General features: G+C 47.0%; 1 protein-coding gene across 3 annotated transcripts in view; it reads left to right on the forward strand.

Annotated features, from left to right (window-relative positions):
• The window catches only part of Nep2 (Neprilysin 2), a 126,944-nt gene that overhangs the window by 69,415 nt on the left and 38,407 nt on the right, over window positions 1-19,122 (forward strand). For 2 of the 3 annotated variants that reach the window (XM_065427564.1, XM_065427563.1), the window contains exons 3-6: window positions 3,862-3,903; window positions 14,684-15,423; window positions 16,220-16,306; window positions 17,793-18,421. In XM_065427564.1, the coding sequence (XP_065283636.1) occupies window positions 3,862-3,903; window positions 14,684-15,423; window positions 16,220-16,306; window positions 17,793-18,421 (1,498 nt within the window). The remainder of the gene's footprint in view (window positions 1-3,861; window positions 3,904-14,683; window positions 15,424-16,219; window positions 16,307-17,792; window positions 18,422-19,122) is intronic. The other variant, XM_065427565.1, reaches the window with a different exon arrangement.

A 19,122-nucleotide genomic window follows, 5' to 3' on the forward strand; every position in this document is an offset into this window, starting at 1 on the left:
AGAGACTCACATCGGAACCATGACATATTGCAATAGAGCTTCTTAGAGGGTGCCAACAAGGCCCGAAAACCAAAGCGCATTGTTTGAAGCTTTTTGTTGTCTTCGCTCCTAGCTCTTTCAAGCAGAGAAATCACGCAGAGAAAAGGAAGGGACGGCGGAGTTTCCGTTTTTATTAACCTTGACAAAAACGTAATGAAAAAGAAAAAAAGAAAATATTTGTAACGTTAGCTCGGACAGCCTCTCACAGATGACGAGAGCAGCGGCTGAGTGATGTGGTTGATCTCGTTGCTCCTTCAGGCCATACGTTCCAGCTAAGGCGAGAACACTTCTCACCCCACAGTTTTTTGATGCCCCGAGCATGAAACACGAGCCGCAATCTACGATACTCAGCCGGCTCCTTGGTTGAAAGTTCAGTGGCCTGACAGCCTGTGACATTCAAAGTGCACATCGGTCATAATGCCATAGGGGCATAACGAGATGAGCATTCTTTGTCTATATCTTGTCTCTGAGCTCATGAAGAGATTTTCGCTTGCCTTATATAAACTCATCTACAAGAACCCTTCCGCTCACCCTCTGTTGCTCGTGTGTAGAACGTTGTGGTGCGTTTGTCATGCTGACAGCGGCAATATTCCAGAGCTCTGCCCTTACAGGTGCACAGAGCAGCATCTTGAGAAAATGAAGACGACCTCCGAGGTTACGCGGCAAGCGTGCAGGAATCTCATCGCCGTCGTGAAATCATTGCGAGTCGAGGAAGATGTGCTCTGCTAGGCAAGCGTGACAGCCGGCCTCCGTCGCTGTACGCGGGACCTTGACCGCGCGGACGCAGCGGTGTTGCACGACAGCTTGCGAGATCATTATATCCGAAGATTGGGCCCGCCTCTACCTGGATAGTCGTGCCTTTATTTCAGAACAACCGCGCCAAGGCTGTTCGCGGTTACGTCGTATCAGGAGCGCTGCTTCAGACCTGTCTGCACAGCCACTCGCGCCAGTCACTTCGGTTGGTAGCTCTCGGTGTCCTGGATGATGCGACATTTGAGAGTCAATAACTGACCGAAAGTACGAAAAATGAATAGGTTCTGTGCGCGGGTTCTGCCAAAGTGAACAGGTGATTTCACTGAAAACTAATTGCTACTCAAGGGCTCGAGAACAAAAGGGACCTTAAAGGACGGTGCAAAGCCCTGTATCTTAACCACATAGCAGCTTACAATTGCGTACTGACTGCTGGTGTAAACTAGTTGGTTGCGGCTCGCACAATGAATCTGCGCCTTTTCTTTCTTTTAATGTTTCCCTTGGTAGTCATTGAGTCCTGCGACATCATTTAACTTTTACTGTCACGAACATATATTAGTGCAAATGTGAATAAAGCTTATGATAAATAAAATGAAAGAAAAATCAACACTGAAACTAAAAGACAAGGAAGAACGCAAAGATAGTAAAAGTGCATAGACGGGTGGTTTGTCGCATGCATGGTTGTTAGAAAAGAAGCACAAATAACGATAGGCGAAATAGAACACTGCACCGAGCACTGTCTTCGCGTTTGTGCTCGATTGTTTGCATTACAAGTAACGGAAAGAGGATAAGTTAGCGTTGGTAGTCCTTTTCAGCTTGTAATTACACCGTTATGTTTTAGTCCTTAATAAAAATGTTATGTAGTTATATTTTTCTCCGTTTGATTTTAGTTTGATGTGTGGTTTTATGCGAGTTCTCTACTAGTCTTGCGCTTGCATTCGTTGTCTTCGCACTAATTAATTTTGAGCAGTCTGCAGGAAAAAAAGTATAGAAATCGGGAAGGAAATAAAACATACAAGGAAGTATGTTAATTTCTTTCAAGTTTTTCGTTTGCCGGTACCGTCTGTCATTTATCATGGACATGGACTTGGAAAAAGTTCGTTAACTTTTTCGGGCGCGACGAAAGCTTTCGCGACGCGCTCTAGTAAACGAAGTGTTTTTTTGTGAATACGAGCCAAGTACTGGGCACGTTTTCAAAAAGCAGTCGATCATAAGATTCGGCGCCACCAAGTAGCGTTAGCGAACGTTTGACCAGCAATGGTGCGTGAACAATGACTGGCAGTTCAATCGAGCGAAAATGTAAAGGAGTTGGACACCGTGTTCGTACAAAAGCTATTACTGCCATTAGTAGATTAAACTAATGGATAAAGCCGACGAAATGTTTGACTGAAGGGTGCCCCATAGAGGCAATTGTTTTGTTCGGAGAAAATGGCAGCACGCAAGAGCCCTTGATAACGAATCACATGAGCAGAGCCCCCGTGAAAAATATCCGCAAGCATCTCGAATGTTTTTCTTCCTCAGTTCTTGTGAAACGCGCGTCAGGTGCCAGCGGCGGTATCTGAGGGTGTATGCGCGTTTTTTAATTGACCGGAAGAGCTGGCCCACGTCCAGTCATTGGGAAAGCAAACGAGGCGCTCTCGCTTACGCGGTTGACGCAAGCAAGGAGGCTGTCATTAGGAAACTTGGTGTTTTCGTATTGTTTATGCTGTGATAGTAAATGTAGACGCGATGAGCACCTGTATAATGTGCTGTAGATGTTGTCATAACATTTAATTTGCTGTAGACCAGCAATTGATAACGCAGAAGCGTTCCGGCTTTTCTGCTTGTTATTCCGATCGGTGAACTTTCTTTCGACGAGCAAGAGACTACACTGATGGTTACGGTTTCCAAAATACCGCGGATAGTATACAACGTCGGAGGTGTCCGTAAGCTGCAGGCACATGATGGGCATAAACAGGGCTGCGGCGAACCGTATACACGATGCGTTGAACTACATTTACTATAATGAGCGACGACGCATTTGGCGCCTGCAGCTATAATCGCGGACAGGGGCCAGCCTGGGCGCGCAGTCTCAGAGGTAGTAACTCTAAACCAAGTACTAGGTAGTTCAACCTACCAAGTGGTGATTGGCCCAATATTTGTATATTACACGACGCGCATGGTCTTTGGAAACGCAAATCTTGGGCCGAATTCGCGGAGCTCTTTGTTTCTAGATTCTGTTTGCCTTTGGTCGGACACCTGCACTAACTATATGTCCGACATCACGACCTACTGTCACCTGCTCTTACGAACTGTTACGAGCGCAAGGACTTTATTTTATTTTATTTATTTATTATTTTTTTGGGGGGGGGGTGGGGGGGTGGGGGGGACTGGCCCTGGAATCGAGGAAACCGGGAGTCATCGAATTCGCTTCTCTGTTGGCCACGATAGCGCAGTGTCTGTGACTTTGCGCTGCTGAGAATGAGTTGCGGGTTCAATTCTCGGTCAAAGTGGGCGCATTTCGACGGTCGCAAGTTGCAATATGCTCCTCTACTTAGATTTATTTGCACGTCAAAGAAACTCAGATAGTCAAACTTAGTGCGGAGCCATCCACGTATACGACGTCGCTAATGGACCCAGTGTTACTTTGGAACGTTAAGAATTAATTAATTAATTAATTAATTAATTAATTAATTAATTAAAGGTTTGCTATTGATGCTTGCGCTACTCCACGTGTCAGTTGCTGACTGTGCACTGGGCACGGTCGCGAGTCGTTTATGATAAGTGCGAATCTGGGCCTGTATTCACAAAAAGCTTTAGCGCTACAATACTTCATAGGGTAAGATTTTAGCCAATCCTGATGGCGGACATTTTATTCACGAAGGCGGCCTTCAAATGTCAAGTGGCACTAACGAACGAAAGCTCTCGGAACTAAGCTCTCGGTTCCCAGTATTACCGCCGGTTTTATTTCCTTATAGAGCTGAAAGATTTAAGTGCTTAAGGGTGGCACAATGTGCGGATCTTCCCTTGAGACTTCGCATTCTCGTGGAGTTCGGTGGTGCTTTAATGCCGGCTTGCGCGTTTCTGCCGCAGATTACGGCGGACTACGGCTTGGCATCCTACCGGGCCGAGCAGGTAATTGCACGGAGACCTTCCTCGGGTGCCACATACGTGGGGAAGCCTCGCGGTGGTTCCCGCACCTTTTGTCGCCCAACGGACCGCAGTGGGCTACCGGCCACCGACGTGCATAGTGGAAAAGTAGGGTCGCGTCTACATACGCCGCGCGGGAAGACGCTTTCATTTCTCCGCTTCGCTCGCTAGGACAGACTATCTGTTGGGCGGTGCATTTATTCGTCTCCATAAACTAGGTAAGGTGTTGCCCGCACACCGGCCGAGTCTGTTTGTGTCGAGTTAGATCTGCCTTTTGCAACCGTGCCCTCCTTGCGTTATCGGGCTTGCTATTTATAATTCGCCGTTGAAACGCGACTAGACAAAGCGTACTGGGTGAATGGGCAGGATTGAAATTGGTAGAACGAGATCCTGTGGACTCTTTCTGGTCCCTGATGGTCGTTTCTAAAGTTTGTTGCCGTGTTAACATGGTTCCAAACAGACACTGTACTGCATACAGCATACTCTGCGAACAGGCTGTTCTGTTAAGTTGTAGAATTTTGTGCATACTTCTTTTTTCTTCAGCGTGTGAAAGTGGCTCGTTTGCGTAATTACCTTCCATTAGTCTGGTGAGCGCTCTCTTAAATCTGAAGTTACGTTTTGTTCAGTAGTATAACATGCTGACATGACAAAAAATGAACGCTGTGAACGATATATCAAGATTGGCAAGTTCTTTTCAATGCGTTATGCGCTGTCACTACGGGGACTGACGGTGAATATCAATTAGAAGACAGTGCATGTAGCTGGTACGCGATCTGTTTCACGTATGACGCAATTTGTAGTTCTTGCGAGTGTTTATTTGGATGAATGATTGTTGGTTGCGGTATTATTTGCGCCACGTTTTCGCCCTTGAGACACTATAGAAGGTTTTAGCGTAGCGGAAACATGCAACCGCCGTCAGACTTAACCTGTACAGCGCTAACACATTTCTAGTGGCTTAATTTTAACAAACACAGGTTAGGAGCTAAAATAGAATGCTCTGGAAGGAACATGCATCTACGCTATAGCACTATAGCACATTCAAGGCACACGTCCGCAGGATAAACTGAAGTTATTTCATCATGTCTTGCACACCCGCCCAAGTTTCCGTGCTTTTAAGGAGGCTCTAGCTCGGGAGCTCCAATGTAAATTCATGGGGACGGATAATTTTCTTTCCTTTTCTTTGGGGGGGGGGGGGGGGGGCGAAGGGATACCACTGCACCAGTTTTGATGAGACTTGTTGCATTTAAAAGAAAGCGTTAAAGTCGAGCGACTAGTGGAAGATGATTTTCAATTTATGCGATCGATGTTGTTACGGAGGCAAGTTGTAAGCGAAGCATATATTTACAAATTATTTACAAAGAAAGCTAGAGCAAGAGAATATGTCTGATCCAGCCCGCGTGCAAGCGACCTCATCGTTATCTTCATCGCTCTGCCAAACCTCGTGCTCATTCACGTATCAATCGCTCCGTAACGTCACCCTCCGGTGGCGGAAGCGCCGTCCTGGCGCTTGTTACGAAGGTGAAGAGATAGAAGGGCAATAGAGCTTCAGCCGGGAATTGTGAACAACATCAGTTGGTAGCGAAGAGGTAGAAGAAACAAGGCACAGGAGTATAATCTCCTTATTGACGTCACCGAGTAGATGCATTACCTCCTATAGGGCCCGGTGTAACGTGGGAGGAGTTTTTCTGATAGTCCAACGCGGTGGCATGGCGGCCGTGGGAGGACCGGAGAGCCAAGCATGAAGTGCACACTTCTGTGTCGGCTGTCGCAACGGGACCTTTGGGAGTCCTGCGAAGCACAGAGTCGGTCGTGGGCAAATTGACGAGCTGCTCAGGCTCAACTAACGACGCCACTGGCGTATTCAGTAGGCGAGTGAGGGGCCGATGGAAGGAGAGTCTCGAATGACAATGCAGGATGTCGGCCAAACAGTAAATAAGACGAGGAATATCGAGTGGTGTCATGCCGTGACGAATTGTACGTGTAGGTAAGAAATGGTAACGTGCTGTCCCAATCACGGTGATCAGGTGAATCATACATGATTAGCATCTCAGCGTTCGGTTCAGGCACTCGGTCACTCCATTCGTCTGTGGATGGTAAGCAGGGGTGAGGTTATGTTCAGTGGAGCAGGCACGAAGGAGGTCACTTACCACTCGTGAGAGGAAGTACCTCCCGCGATCGGTGAGGAGCGGCCGAAGGGCGCCATGGTGTAAAATTACGTCGTGGAGGAGAAAGTTAGCGACGCCTGTGGAACAGCTTGTCGGCAATGCCCGGGTGATTTCGAAGCGCGCGGCGTAATCTGCTGCGACCGCAACCCATTTATTTCCCGAGATGGACGTAGGTAAAGGCCTCCTAGAAGGTCAAGGCCGACGCGGAAGAATGGCTCTGCAGGGATGTCAATCGGTTGTAGCTGGCAGCGCTGAAGGGCGCTTGCGGCGTTGGCAGCGTTCACAAGCAGCGACGTAGCAGCGCACAGAACGGTACATGCCAGGCCAGAAAAACAGACGGCAGGTGCGGGCGGATGTACTCGACGCACCTAGGTGACCGGCAGTTGGTACGTCGTGAAGCTGGTGAAGAACGCTGGGGCGTAGATGGCGCGGTAGGACAAGCAGAAGCTCTGACCCATCTGAGCTGAGATTACGACGATACTGAAGGTTGTCGTGTAGCTCAAACAGGCGAACCGAATGGTCTCGTGATGGAGCGGTTGGACGGTAGATTTACATTTTTCTAAATTTTCTAAATATAGAAAGCTCTAGCATCAAGTTTACAACTCTAAATCAGCAATAAAAACGATATCAAAATTATCTAAGCTGCTACTAATAAGACATCTAAAGCGAAGAGAATTGATGCATTGCACACTGCTTTGATATGCACAGGTAATAATAATTAATTAACTAAAATAAATAAATAAATAAATAAATAAATAAATAAATAAATAAATAAATAAATAAATAAATAAATAAATAAATAATCATATTTTAATTGCTTAATTTGAAATACTCTAAATGCCATTGCGGAGTTACAGAGATAGGTGATACAGTTGTGGTACATTGTTGCAGATGTAAGTCTTGAATGAAGCTCGATCAGCGTTGCTGGCGATGGAGACGGGGAGGTGGTTCCATTCCGATTACGTCTTTGGCACGAATGAATGAAAGCAAAAGTTGGTGCAGCAGCTCGGCACTTGATCTTTAAAACGATGACCATCACGTGACGAGATGTAGGATGGCGCAGTAAAGAGAGCGTTCTTGAGATCGTGGTTAGTGAATAAGACTTGACAAAGTACAGAGACGATCAACTTCTCTTCTAGAAAATAGATTAGGAAGGTTTTAGGAATACTTCATTGCTGACACGCTGGAAGATCGAGAATAGTTGGAGTTAATAAGAGGAGCTGAATGGTCCTGGGCGGCCTCAAGAGAAGAAATGAGCACTGATGCCGAGGGATCCCAGATTGATGATGCGTATTCTAGTTTGGACCTAAGTAATGTTTTGTAGAGGGTTAGTTTTATTGAAACGGGGGCTAAAGAAAAGTTACGACACGAAAAAGCCAAGCATACGGTCTGCATTGCTAATTACATCATAAATATGATAATGCCATGGTAGGTTATTAGAAATGTGCGCACCAAGATATTTGTAGGAGCGGATGGAGACTAATTTCGAGCCATTAAGAGACTATCAGAACGAATATTTATGAACACTGCTGCGCGAAGTCCTCCTTGTTTTGTGTTTGATAATCTTTAGTTTCATTGACCAGTCACCATACCATGACGAAATACTATCTAGGTCTGACTGAAGAGAGGCACAGTCATTTTGGTTAGTCACTACATGGTCAACTAAACTACACAATCATCAGCAAGTAATTGAACAGTGGAGGAAACGCATGCAGGTAAGTCATTAATACAAATGAGAAATAATTGTGGCTCCAGACAGTGCCGTGTGGCACACTAGAAGTTACGGAACAAATATGCTAGTCATTAACGTTGGCACTTACGTATTGGGTTCATTTCTCTCAGAAGCACTCGATCGACTTCAGCGCATGAGGGTCAATGTTAAGTGTACTGAGCTTATAAGAAGAAGACGATGGGAAACTGTATCAGAGGCTTTCTGAAAGTCAATAAATATACAGTCTATAAAAGCACTAATGTTAACAGAAGAAAACAATTCGTTAGTAAAAAAGTAAAAGTTGAGTTCTGCAGGATAAGTATTTCCCGAAACCATGTTGGTTGCTACTGAAGAGGTTACTTGATTCTAGAAAGGCAACTAGGTTCGATTAAATAGCATGCTCCAAGAGTTTACATGGGACGCTGGTTAGCAATATGGGCCTGTAGTTTGATTGTTTAGCTGTGTCACCTTGTTGGCGGATAGGTATCACCCTCCCCGCCTTCCACAGTCGCTGGGTAACACTCGGCATTCTAAAGACTGTGCGAAAAAAGTTGTGCCAAAATAATTGAACACTATGTAATGGTTTGTTTCAGAAATCGTGAGGTCATTCCTTCTGAACGAGGTGTAGAGTTCTTCAGGTTTTGTATTAGGTTAAAGATTACGAATGCATATATGATAGCAGGATCCATAATACGTAAATCAGGGCAGTCAAACTTAGGCAGGGCGATGCTAATGTCGTTAGAAAATGTTAATTTAAATACATTTTGCAATATGTCGCAGCACCTGTCGCTTAGAATAGCCTTTTCCTGATCATTACAAATCACTATCTCGTGTTTTTTGGGACCGTTGAGAATATGCCAAAATTTTCGAGGGTCGCGTTGAAAAAGAGAAGACAGGGTGATGCTCAAAAAGTTGTTTTGACACGACACTCTCATTTTTATAGTGAAACGTTGCGCAGCGACAAGCTGCCCAGCTTTCAGGAGTATCAGATAAGGATACCTTACGGTACAAGCGCTTCTTTTTTATGAAAAACCGTGAATCAAGGAGAGAGAGAAGCAGCTTGATTGGAACGAGTTGGCACGTATTTCACAATTAGTGACAATATCTTATTTTCGAAAATTGTCCAGTTCACGTCCACACTCCGATGCAACAATTTCGACATGTTTTTTTTTCAGTGAAAAAGTCAAGCCGATCATTAATGGCACCGTACTCAGCTTTGGTGTAATCTCTAATTACTTTAGTAGAAGACATTCGTCACTTCGACCATCGTTTCTCGGCCTATCGGCTAAGATCAAAGTGTCGTCGCTTCGATTGAAGGGAATAAATAAAGTGTGTCACACGGTTGGTCACTTAACCCATCTAAATAATGAATAGAAGAAACCAAGCCAGGATTAGTAGCGCAAACCAAATCTAAGATATTACAGCAAGTAGCAGTAGTTCGAGCAGGCACATAGATAATCTGATACAAATTAAGAACTGTGCAGAGATTAATAAACGCTTCAATCTCGAATGTGCGGCATATATACCTTGGCACCGCCACTTTTCCAATGTTCGGTAAATTAAAATAGCCCAAAATAAATATAGGTGAATTCTGGCACCGAATCTCAAGGTTATGTAGCGTATCGTGCAAGTCATTGCATAAAGATTCAGAAGAACGAGGGAGCAGGCAGCAAGCACACAGAATTATATCACGGTGGTCTAGCGGACGCATGCGCAGGCAACTTCCAACATGGAATTTGTGAGGCTTAGACATGACTGAAAATGGAAGCGATATTGCAGTGTCGACGCCACCATCCGTTCTTGTAGTGCGAGTTGATCTGTAAAAGTTGTATGTTTGTTTGCGATAAAGAATTTCACTGTTTAGAATTTCGCTAGAAAACGAAGTTTCAGTTAGTACGCCTATATCATCCGAGCACTCATCTGTCAGCGAGGGCAAGTCATCTCGCTTGTTTAAAACACTTCTAATATTAGTAAAAGTGAATGAAACTCGGTTAGCTTTTGAAGACCGCCTAGTTACGTGCGATAGTCGTTACGGCATGCTGTTGACTCGCGGATTTGACGCGTGGGCGCTTTTAGTTGCTGGTTCAGTTCTCTGATTTATTTCGCAAACGCTATCTGTATGAGCGCAGTGTGTAAAGCATTTTTTTATTAATGAAACGCCGATTATAACACAAAGTATAATGCTCACCACTTGGCTTTCCCAAATCAAGAAACTTTTCGCGAGTCTGTCCTTCTTGCTTTGCAGAAGGCCTCACTTGCTGCCTTACCAGTGCCTGTTAGCTTGCTTCTCTCCGCAAGAATAACATCTTTTATTTTGAAGGAGATGAACTTGACAATTATTGGACGGCACTTCTTAATGACATAGTTACCCAAGCCAATGTGCCCATGAAATTCCGCCTGCAGGTATCTGAGCGCCAAGTGAGGTGGCGACAAGCCACCGCAGATTCATTCTTCCAACTGAGCTCAAGATTCATTTTCGCAGTCAGCTACACCATAAAATATCATATTATATCGTCGCGACCTATCTTTGAAGTCATTAAGTCGTGTTCGTATATCAACATTTTCATGTTGAATAGCATCAGCCTCAACTTGTTGAAATTCGGTTACTTGGGACTGATTCAGAGTGTTTAATCTGGTCTCAACTGCCGCTAGTCTTGTGTTAATATCAGCAACTGTTTGTTCCAGCACCGCCTTACTTTATTTGACATCGTAAAGTATTCGTTTTTGTTCATTGTGGCACGCATCCGCATGCGCATTAGTTTCTTTTACTACGTTATCAAGTTTTATTAAGTTCTTTAGAATAGTCTGAAGCACTGTCAATCAGACCAGAGTTAAGTTCTACATCACCACTCAATAGCAAAAGCTTTACTACATCGAAACCTTCTTTGGCTATTGCACACATAGTACCAGGGCATGGCACGAGTAGCAGAAATAAATTGTTTGGCAACCTGCATCAACAGAAGGAACTGGCTTTTAGGAGACTGCATTTCTGCCGCTCGACCATGCCCGACGCTCAATATTTTAGTAGGACATTTACAAAACTCTCGTAAACAATGTAACAAATTCAAGTAAGTATATCAATTTTGTCCGCTTTATGTGCCCTAACAGAGGCACTTCACAGAACTGTGATACCATTTCTTAGTGCAGAATTATGAATTTGTAAGCTTAGTTCTTCGGCAGTTTTGAAAGGTTCCGATTTACGGTAATTTTTGTACAGAATTTGATGCCCTAAATCAAACTTCGGCTTGTGCGAGTTGATAGAGTTTAGTTTTTTCTATAAATTGCAACAAATCTCATTTAGATCAGTTCAGCGGTTGTCTCGTAAAAGAATTTCTGCGTTTTACATGTACTTGAATAGAGACCACGGAGCATGGCCCGATCTAAAGCTTCCTGGTGTGTTTCGTTCAAGTATGACGGAGGCTGCTTTGGCGCAGATGCATATCAGAATAGCGGTGGATACAATAGAAGTGATGGTAACATTATACCTACTCGGGCGTGAAGAAAACGCGAAGTTCGAACGCTAAGAGAATGTATTTTTGCTTTCTTAAGCCTCTTTTGCCGGGATTAAATTTCGAAGGCATTCTCTTCAAGGTCCGTAAGAGTGGCGCTCACAGCGCGCGCAATATTGTCGGCACACAAGTTCCTGTATATCTCAAGAAATAAAGAAAATGATATGGAGGGAGGGGGCAGGCAGTCTCCTCTCCTGCCCTGGAACCACCAGTGGCGCAATTTGGGACGTACTCACAAAAACGTTCTTATGCTGTAATTGTTCGTAAGAGGAGCAGAAGCCAGCCACTCAGAATGACGGACATATAATTAGCGAAGGCGACCGGCCAAGCACCGGCAAACAGCCCTTACGAAGCAAAAGCTCTCTGAATTCGGCCCCTGTTCCGGAGGCACGTGTCCTCCAAGAAGAAACGGTTTGTCACGCGTCCGCAGTCAAGTCGCGCCGATTGCGCGGAACGTCCCGTTGCACGCGCTTTGCACGCATGCGCATGAGGGCACAACGCGCCGCGCCGGAGACACGCCGCGTCCGCAGCGAGCACTTTCAGAGAGCGGCGACAAACGGCTCGTCGTGCGACGGCAGCAACGACGGGCGAAGGCCGCCTGCACCGCATTGTTTCGCTGCTGCGCCAGCGCCTCGCGCGGGTCGCGCGCGCGGTAATTGCCATGGGTGCAAGGCGTGCAGTCTACTGCGTTTCGTTAATCCAACGCGTACAACAACACCATTGCCTTGCGTGTGCCGGCGAAGCGGCTGTTTCCTTTCATCGATGGCATTATACGTTCTCGCGTGCCTCTTTGTGCGAGGTACTGGCTGACGCTGTTAGCACATCTCAGCGGAACGCCTCGAGGTGATACGTTGCGTCACTCGACGCGTCGCCGCTACACGCGTCACGTTGACCAAGCGCGTGACCGGCCTGCATGTGACCTTCGAAGGGTCACGTGCCACGCTGCAGACGGCACCAGTGGGCAGGCGCGAGGGTGCGTTACCTGATCTCTTCTTGCGATCGCTACTCAGGTGCCCTGCCTGCGACGCAGCGCGAAAGTTTAGGGCGAGGACGATATAATGCAGCGATTTGGGGCCAAGTTCACGATGCTCTTCATTGGCTGCAGCCTACAAGGTGACCGTCCATCGCTGTTAAAAATCCATCTGTAACGTACAAATTTGCATATTGCAGAGCAATCTTTATCGGCCTTCGGCAGCCTTCATCTTGCACTCGTAGAATTGCAGTGGGCCAATCTGGCCCATATATATATATATATATATATATATATATATATATATATATATATATATATATATATATATATACATATATATATATATATATATATATATATATATATATATATATATATATATATATATATATATATATATATATATATTAAATACCTTAGGTAAACACCTTCGTCGATGTTTTTTACCTGTTTATTATTCTTGAGTTATTTCATGTTCCGACGCCTGGCATTCCTTAATTTTGTTATGTTCATGACTTTCAGTTTACGCCTTGCTGTTTGCTGTACGTAGTTGGTGTATGCATTCCTTTTTGTAAATTTGTGTTTCTTTTTCTTTGACCAAACAGGTTACCTCTGGGAGAAGAACTTTTCTTTCTTTTTTTTTCTTTGTTTTCGTATGTGTGGAAGCCAGCGACGCATTCCTACGACGCACGGGAAACGCGCTTTCTTTCACCAGGGACGGGAAGTGGGGGTGGGCAGGCGTCATCGAACCAGTTACTTTCCAACCGCGGGGTCGACGGCCTTGGTCTTGACTGTAAACGGGAAAGAAGAAAACAAACTGGGATCTGCGTGACTGGCGTGCTCAGTTCACTAGTGGATCTGTTGTAACAGTACGTGCGCCGTAGCGGAAGGTAAATTGTTGGTGCCATGGCACAGCTTGTTTATTTTGCGAGCAAGTGTGTTTCACCGTAAAATACGCTCGGTTGGTGGCGAAGTGAGAAGTAGGAATTACAGCACGCTTTCGGCGGTTGGCGACGGTTCGTCAAGTAATGGAGCGAAGAAAGCCTGCTTCTCGAACTTCGCATTTTGCGTGAAGGATCGTTTACTTGGTTGTTGTTCTTTTTTTTACAATATGGTGTGTGTATTGGCAGTGCGAACTCAAGTGGGTTACAAATGCGAGGTGACAGTCTTTGGGTTATTTTCGGCCACCAAAGCGTACGGCTTAATGGCCGTGCAGGATGCCAACCGGCACAAGTAGGGCGACGCGTGCATCCGAAAGTGATGCACGAATGACGTAGGCGTAACTCGGTCGATCAACGACCCAGTTTGGAGCTAACATCTGATTAGAAATAGATTGCTTTCTTGTTTTCGCATGTCGTGTTATGGACAATACGCTAACCTGTCGCATTTGCTGCAATTGCTTTCCCCAAGGGAGGAATAAGCTCCTCAGAGAAATTGATGGCAGCGATAAATTAATTGCCCACTTAACCGAAAGCAGCAACAATAGCTGGAGTTAGCAAAAAGAGTCATCAGATGTCAGTCCGATGTATAATGACTCACTATATACCGACAGGAACGGGGTACATAAGCTCTGAGCTGAAATACAACGGGTCAGTCCGTACTAAAGGCAGGAGCTGCCTGAACTCAATTGCGCGCTCAGGCAGCTCATTTGAGGCATGAGCGGATTTTATTCGATTTACAATGCATGTGCTCTTTTGACTGCAAATGTACAGCGGCCACCCAAAATTCCGAAGCACTGTTTTCTTGAAATTGTTTACTTTCCTGTGTATTTGCTAGTCAGCTTGGAATTTCTTAATCAATTCCAGAGTTCGCACGAAGAAGTACAGATTACAGCCTTCAGTTGTCGGTTGGATGCACAGGTACAATAAAAAAATCAACAAACCAATGTGATCATTCGGCGTTTCGGAAACTTATGCGGTCATGATTACAGTTTCTAATATTTAAAATCACTCGGTGAATTGTTATAAGATGGAACTGAAATAATCAAAAGATATAACCAACACATATCTTATGAAATCACGTCGTTCTATTTTTGGAAGACTCATTGCTTTACCTGCAGCCAGATATATAGATTACTCGCAGCTAGAGCCATTACAAATCATTGTTTCGCACAAACGGGCGAGCTGGAAAATGTGAGAAGCGCGGTTGGTGAGCTGGCCCAAGCTGCTGCTTCTATTTTGTTAGCAGTAACACAATCACCGTTCATTGCAACGGAATAACGCGACGAGTGAGCTAGTTGATGAACATTTCTGATACAAACAGCCCTAAACTATAGGTACAATGAACAGCTTATGATTTTTCGTCCTTTGCGCGAGTCTAGTGTTTGTTCCAATATTGGCGACGCACGCAATTTGGTGGGCAGGCGTTAACGCACACCGTCTCTGACCGGTCAATGGCCGGTGCGCAGCACGGCCGGGCGTGGCGCTGCCGTCGCAGGCCGACCGGCTGATGGGCGCCGGCGAGGACGCCAAGCTGTGCCTGTCGCCCGGCTGCGTGCAGGCCGCCTCGGCGCTGCTGCAGAACATGAATCAGAGCGTGGACCCGTGCGAGAACTTCTACGAGTTTGCTTGCGGGGGCTGGGTGCAGAAGCACACCATCCCCGACGACAAGTCCTCGCTGTCGCAGTTCTCCCTCATCCAGGACCAGCTGGACGCCAAGCTGCGCACGCTCGTTGAAGAACCCGTGCGAGCGGGGAACGAGCCGCGCTTCGTGCAGAAGATGAAGTACATGTACCAGTCCTGTCTGAACACGACCCTCATCGACTCGATGGCCGAGGCTCCGCTGAAGCGAGTACTGAGCGAGCTGGGCGGCTGGCCCGTGGTCGAGGGCGCCGCCTGGAATGCGTCGCGCTTCCACTGGCTGGACGCGCTGATACAGTACCGGGGCTTCGGCTACAGCCACGACATTCTGCTCGACCTGTCGGTCATCCCGGACTTTCGCAACAACACGCGCTACATCATCGACCTGGACCAGACGTCGCTGGGCCTCCCCGACCGCACGTACCTGCTGCGCGGCCTCAACGACAGCGCGGTGGCCGCTTACCTCCGGCTCATGGTGGACGCCGCGCAGCTACTCGGCGCCACGGACCGGCAGGCCACCGAGAGGGAGCTCAAGGACGCGCTGCTTTTCGAGATCACGCTCGCCAACGTAGGTTATATAGTAGCACTATATACTCTCTGTGCTTTCTTTTGTCGCAGTGGACGTGATGGTTATTTAGTCTAAACTATGGTTGTTCTGTAATGTATCGTTAACAGCGGTGTATAGTGTGATCGAAGGCACGCGCAACTCTTCTTAGCACGTGCCCAGACACGCACTCCGGGTTCTGAAAAACTCTACGACCTTTTCTGTCATTATGTTATTGCACGTGAAGTGCAGTCCACTGTTCAAGGAAACATGTGAGAGAAGGGAACGTTCGAATTTCCCCCTCTGGCAGGTGTATGATCGCCCCACACTGCAACAGATTACCTGTGGCTGGTGGCGCTGGCGCCTTTCCGGACAGCTCTGCAGTGCGTTCAGATAGCTTCAGCCAAGTGCACGTATCTCCAGGAAAGAGAGAACGGCGCACTAAAGCGTTTCTCACTAACGTTCTACCGCACTGTACAAGAGTGGCTATTTCGGCAGGTGTTTTCGTGTACAAGTGCAACAGGCGTTTCCAGGTGTTTCCAAGCAGTGCTAAACGGCGCAGAGTGAAGACAGGTGCGCAGCATCTAACAAGACTAGTCTATGATTAAACTGCTGCTTATAAATGTCAATTTGTTTTCCCTATCTTTCTCACTTCTCGCCTCGCACCAGATTACCCACGGATGGTGCTGGCTTACGCAAATTTCAATATATGCCTTACGAAAAATAGCATGTCTCCAGCAAGCGCGTCGTCATTGTCACCTGCACTTTCTCCAATCTTCCGGCTCACGATCTGTTTGTTTTTCTTTTTTGTTTGTTCCAGTACTCGACACCGCGCGAAGAGCGGCGCAACATCAGCAAGCTGTACAATAAGATGCCGCTGAGCGACCTCAAGAAGCTGGCTCCAAAAGTAAGTAGCGAGCAATTGCCCGTATTGAAAACAAGCTCATGGAAAAGCTCGGTAAAATTGGAGCTTATACCACGCGCGATCCTCTACTGCATATAATCATTGAAGTTTCGGAAAAGTTGCCTTGCTTTACCTTTTACTGTTGCTGATTCATGCTTAATATATCTACCACGCAAAATTTGTAAAGGGCCCCGCCTTCAATCGATTGCATTACTAGCAAGATGACCGGGCCTGGCATCTCGCGCGCAGCTTGTAAAGTAATTCAGATGTCGCTGTATTTTCAGACGTGGAATTAGTAGAACCGCTTTTTAACTGCTTGACTAGATATATTTTTTCTTTATTTCTGGGCTATTACGTGCCAAAACCACGATCTGATTATGAGGCACTCCATAGTGAGGGACTCCAGATTAATTCTGACCACCTGGGTCTTTTTAACCTGAACCCAGTGCAAGGTACACGGATTGTTTCTGCATTTCGCCTACATCGAAATGCGGCCGCCGTGGCCGGGATTTGATCCCGCGACCTCGTGCTGTGGCAGTAAAACATACAAAATATCCCTTCATTTCACGCAGATCTTCTTCATTTGGCTTTGCGCTTAATTAGTAGACGTGCACTGAAGCTGCTAAATGCGGTTGGTTATTTCAGAAATTCAGCGTGGCAGTGTCATAAGATACTGTAGGTGTAGATATATGTATCAAGGAAAACAAAGGAACGAGAAAACCTTTATTTCGACTGTACAGACGCATTCACAAACATAGAGAAAATCCCCAGAAGCATGATTTTCTTTGATGCAATATGGTAGCGTGCTCCATCAGCTTATTTCAATACGTGCTGCATATGAGGTGCACGTCGCCACTAACGCGAATGTCTTTCGTGTCTTTATGCACATTGTAAGTGTTTCTTTGTGCGCAGCGTATAGAAAGGGAAATCGTTGTGAAAAACTGGGCGTCTAGTATTTCATAACGCTTTGCTGAATGAACCGCACTTCTATAGGCTCTTCGCTCCCCATTTCTGTATCGGCAGCATTACAGGGACGACAATGAAAATGTTGCAGGAGTTTCTTGTGTGCACGAAAGCCACGATTCAGCTTTATAAAATCAGTGATATGGCTTTTGCTGCGCGACTGCAGCTGTCCGCATATATAGACGTGCATAGACACGTCATAGGAGACGATCACGTAGTGGGGGAGAGCGCACGGTACATTGAATTTGCCCGCAATAAAAGCGGGGTGGAAGGTGGGGCGGGGAGAGGAGTATTGCGGGCAGTTCAGTAGCCCCCGGACTTCTGAAGGGTTTCTTTTTCTTGGTAACATGATGGCAGAAAGCAGTGCCATGGCTCGTACAGTAGCGCATACGCGCCATCGTAACCCGCTGTCTTCTGCCGAAAGAGCCAAAATTTGCGACTAGAACTTCCGCTTTAGTCAGAGTTATGCGGCTTTGGAAAAGAGCATTCGGGTAAGAAAGAGAGTGAGCGCCGAGCGCATGCGCAGATCGACTGGGACCGCTACTTCAACTCGCTGCTCGTCGACCCGGTGTCCGCCGACGAGCCGATCAACGTGGTGGTGCCCGAGTTCGTGCAGCGGTTCGAGAGCCTGCTGGAGACGACGCCCGCGCGCACCCTGGCCAACTACATGGTGTGGCGCGTGGTGCTGCAGTCGTACGCCAGCCTGGGCAAGCCGTGGCGCGAGCGGCTGCAGGAGTTCAACGGCGTGCTCACGGGCAAGACGCGCGAGACGGCGCGCTGGGAGCAGTGCATGGGCTCGCTCACGGGCTCGCTGGGCATCGCGCTGTCGTCGCTGTACGTGCGCAACTTCTTCCAGGAGGACGCCAAGGGCGCCGCCCTGGACATGGTGCAGTTCATCGTGCGCGAGTTCCTCGCCATCCTCGACGGCATCGACTGGATGGACGAGCAGACGCGGCAGCGCGCGCGGGCCAAGGCGCAGGCCATCCGGCCCTACATCGGCTACCCGGACGAGCTGCTCAACGACGCGCTCGTCGAGGAACACTACGCCAAGGTGGAGCTGCTGCCGGACAACTACTTCGAGAACATCATGCGCCTGCGCAAGTGGTCCACAGACTACGCGTTCGGGCAGCTGCGCAAGCCGCACATCAAGGGAGAGTGAGTGCAAACAGTTCAGCTACACCGATTGGACGTCGACATCCTGAAAGAGCGCGGATAACAGAACGACGGCAGGCAGACGCGGTGTCGCTTTTGCCGCCTTTCTGCTTGCAGCCGTCCTCTTGAGTTCGCTCTTTAAGAATGTCGCAATTTACGGAACTGCTGCAGCGATGCAGTCCGGGAACACTGTGCATCATCTTTAGCCGACGCTACGGTTTCTGTGCTTTTCTGTGCTTTCATCATTGCTTGCGCATTGGATCGATGCACGCGGAAAACAGCCGCTATAATAAAACTCTGGGACATATGCTAAGCTTACAAAAATGATGTGCAGTTAGCTCGCAACTGAGTGTCTAACACCCCACCCCCCTGCACACAAACACACATATGTTACAGCCGCACAGTACTCTTTTTTTGATAACGGAGTAACCTACAGTAGACGAGGCATATTTCTTTTTGTTCAATTAGCTTATGCTGGCAGGTTTCCGCAGTGAATAGCAAGAAATAATTGGAAAACATGCAGTGAGCTTGAAAGCTATACGTTGCATGTTCATTACGTAACGAACGTGGGGACAACAGCGCAGACATTAGATCCTCGTTGAGCTGCTTCGTTCTCAATCATGCACGTAGTGTTGTGCAAGACATGCTTTCCTGCTGAAAGGCATAATTCGATAACGCCTGGCTCGCACGCTGCAGGACGAGAG

Source organism: Dermacentor albipictus, chromosome 2 (assembly GCF_038994185.2).
Source record: "Dermacentor albipictus isolate Rhodes 1998 colony chromosome 2, USDA_Dalb.pri_finalv2, whole genome shotgun sequence".
In the NCBI taxonomy this organism is placed as follows: domain Eukaryota; kingdom Metazoa; phylum Arthropoda; class Arachnida; order Ixodida; family Ixodidae; genus Dermacentor; species Dermacentor albipictus.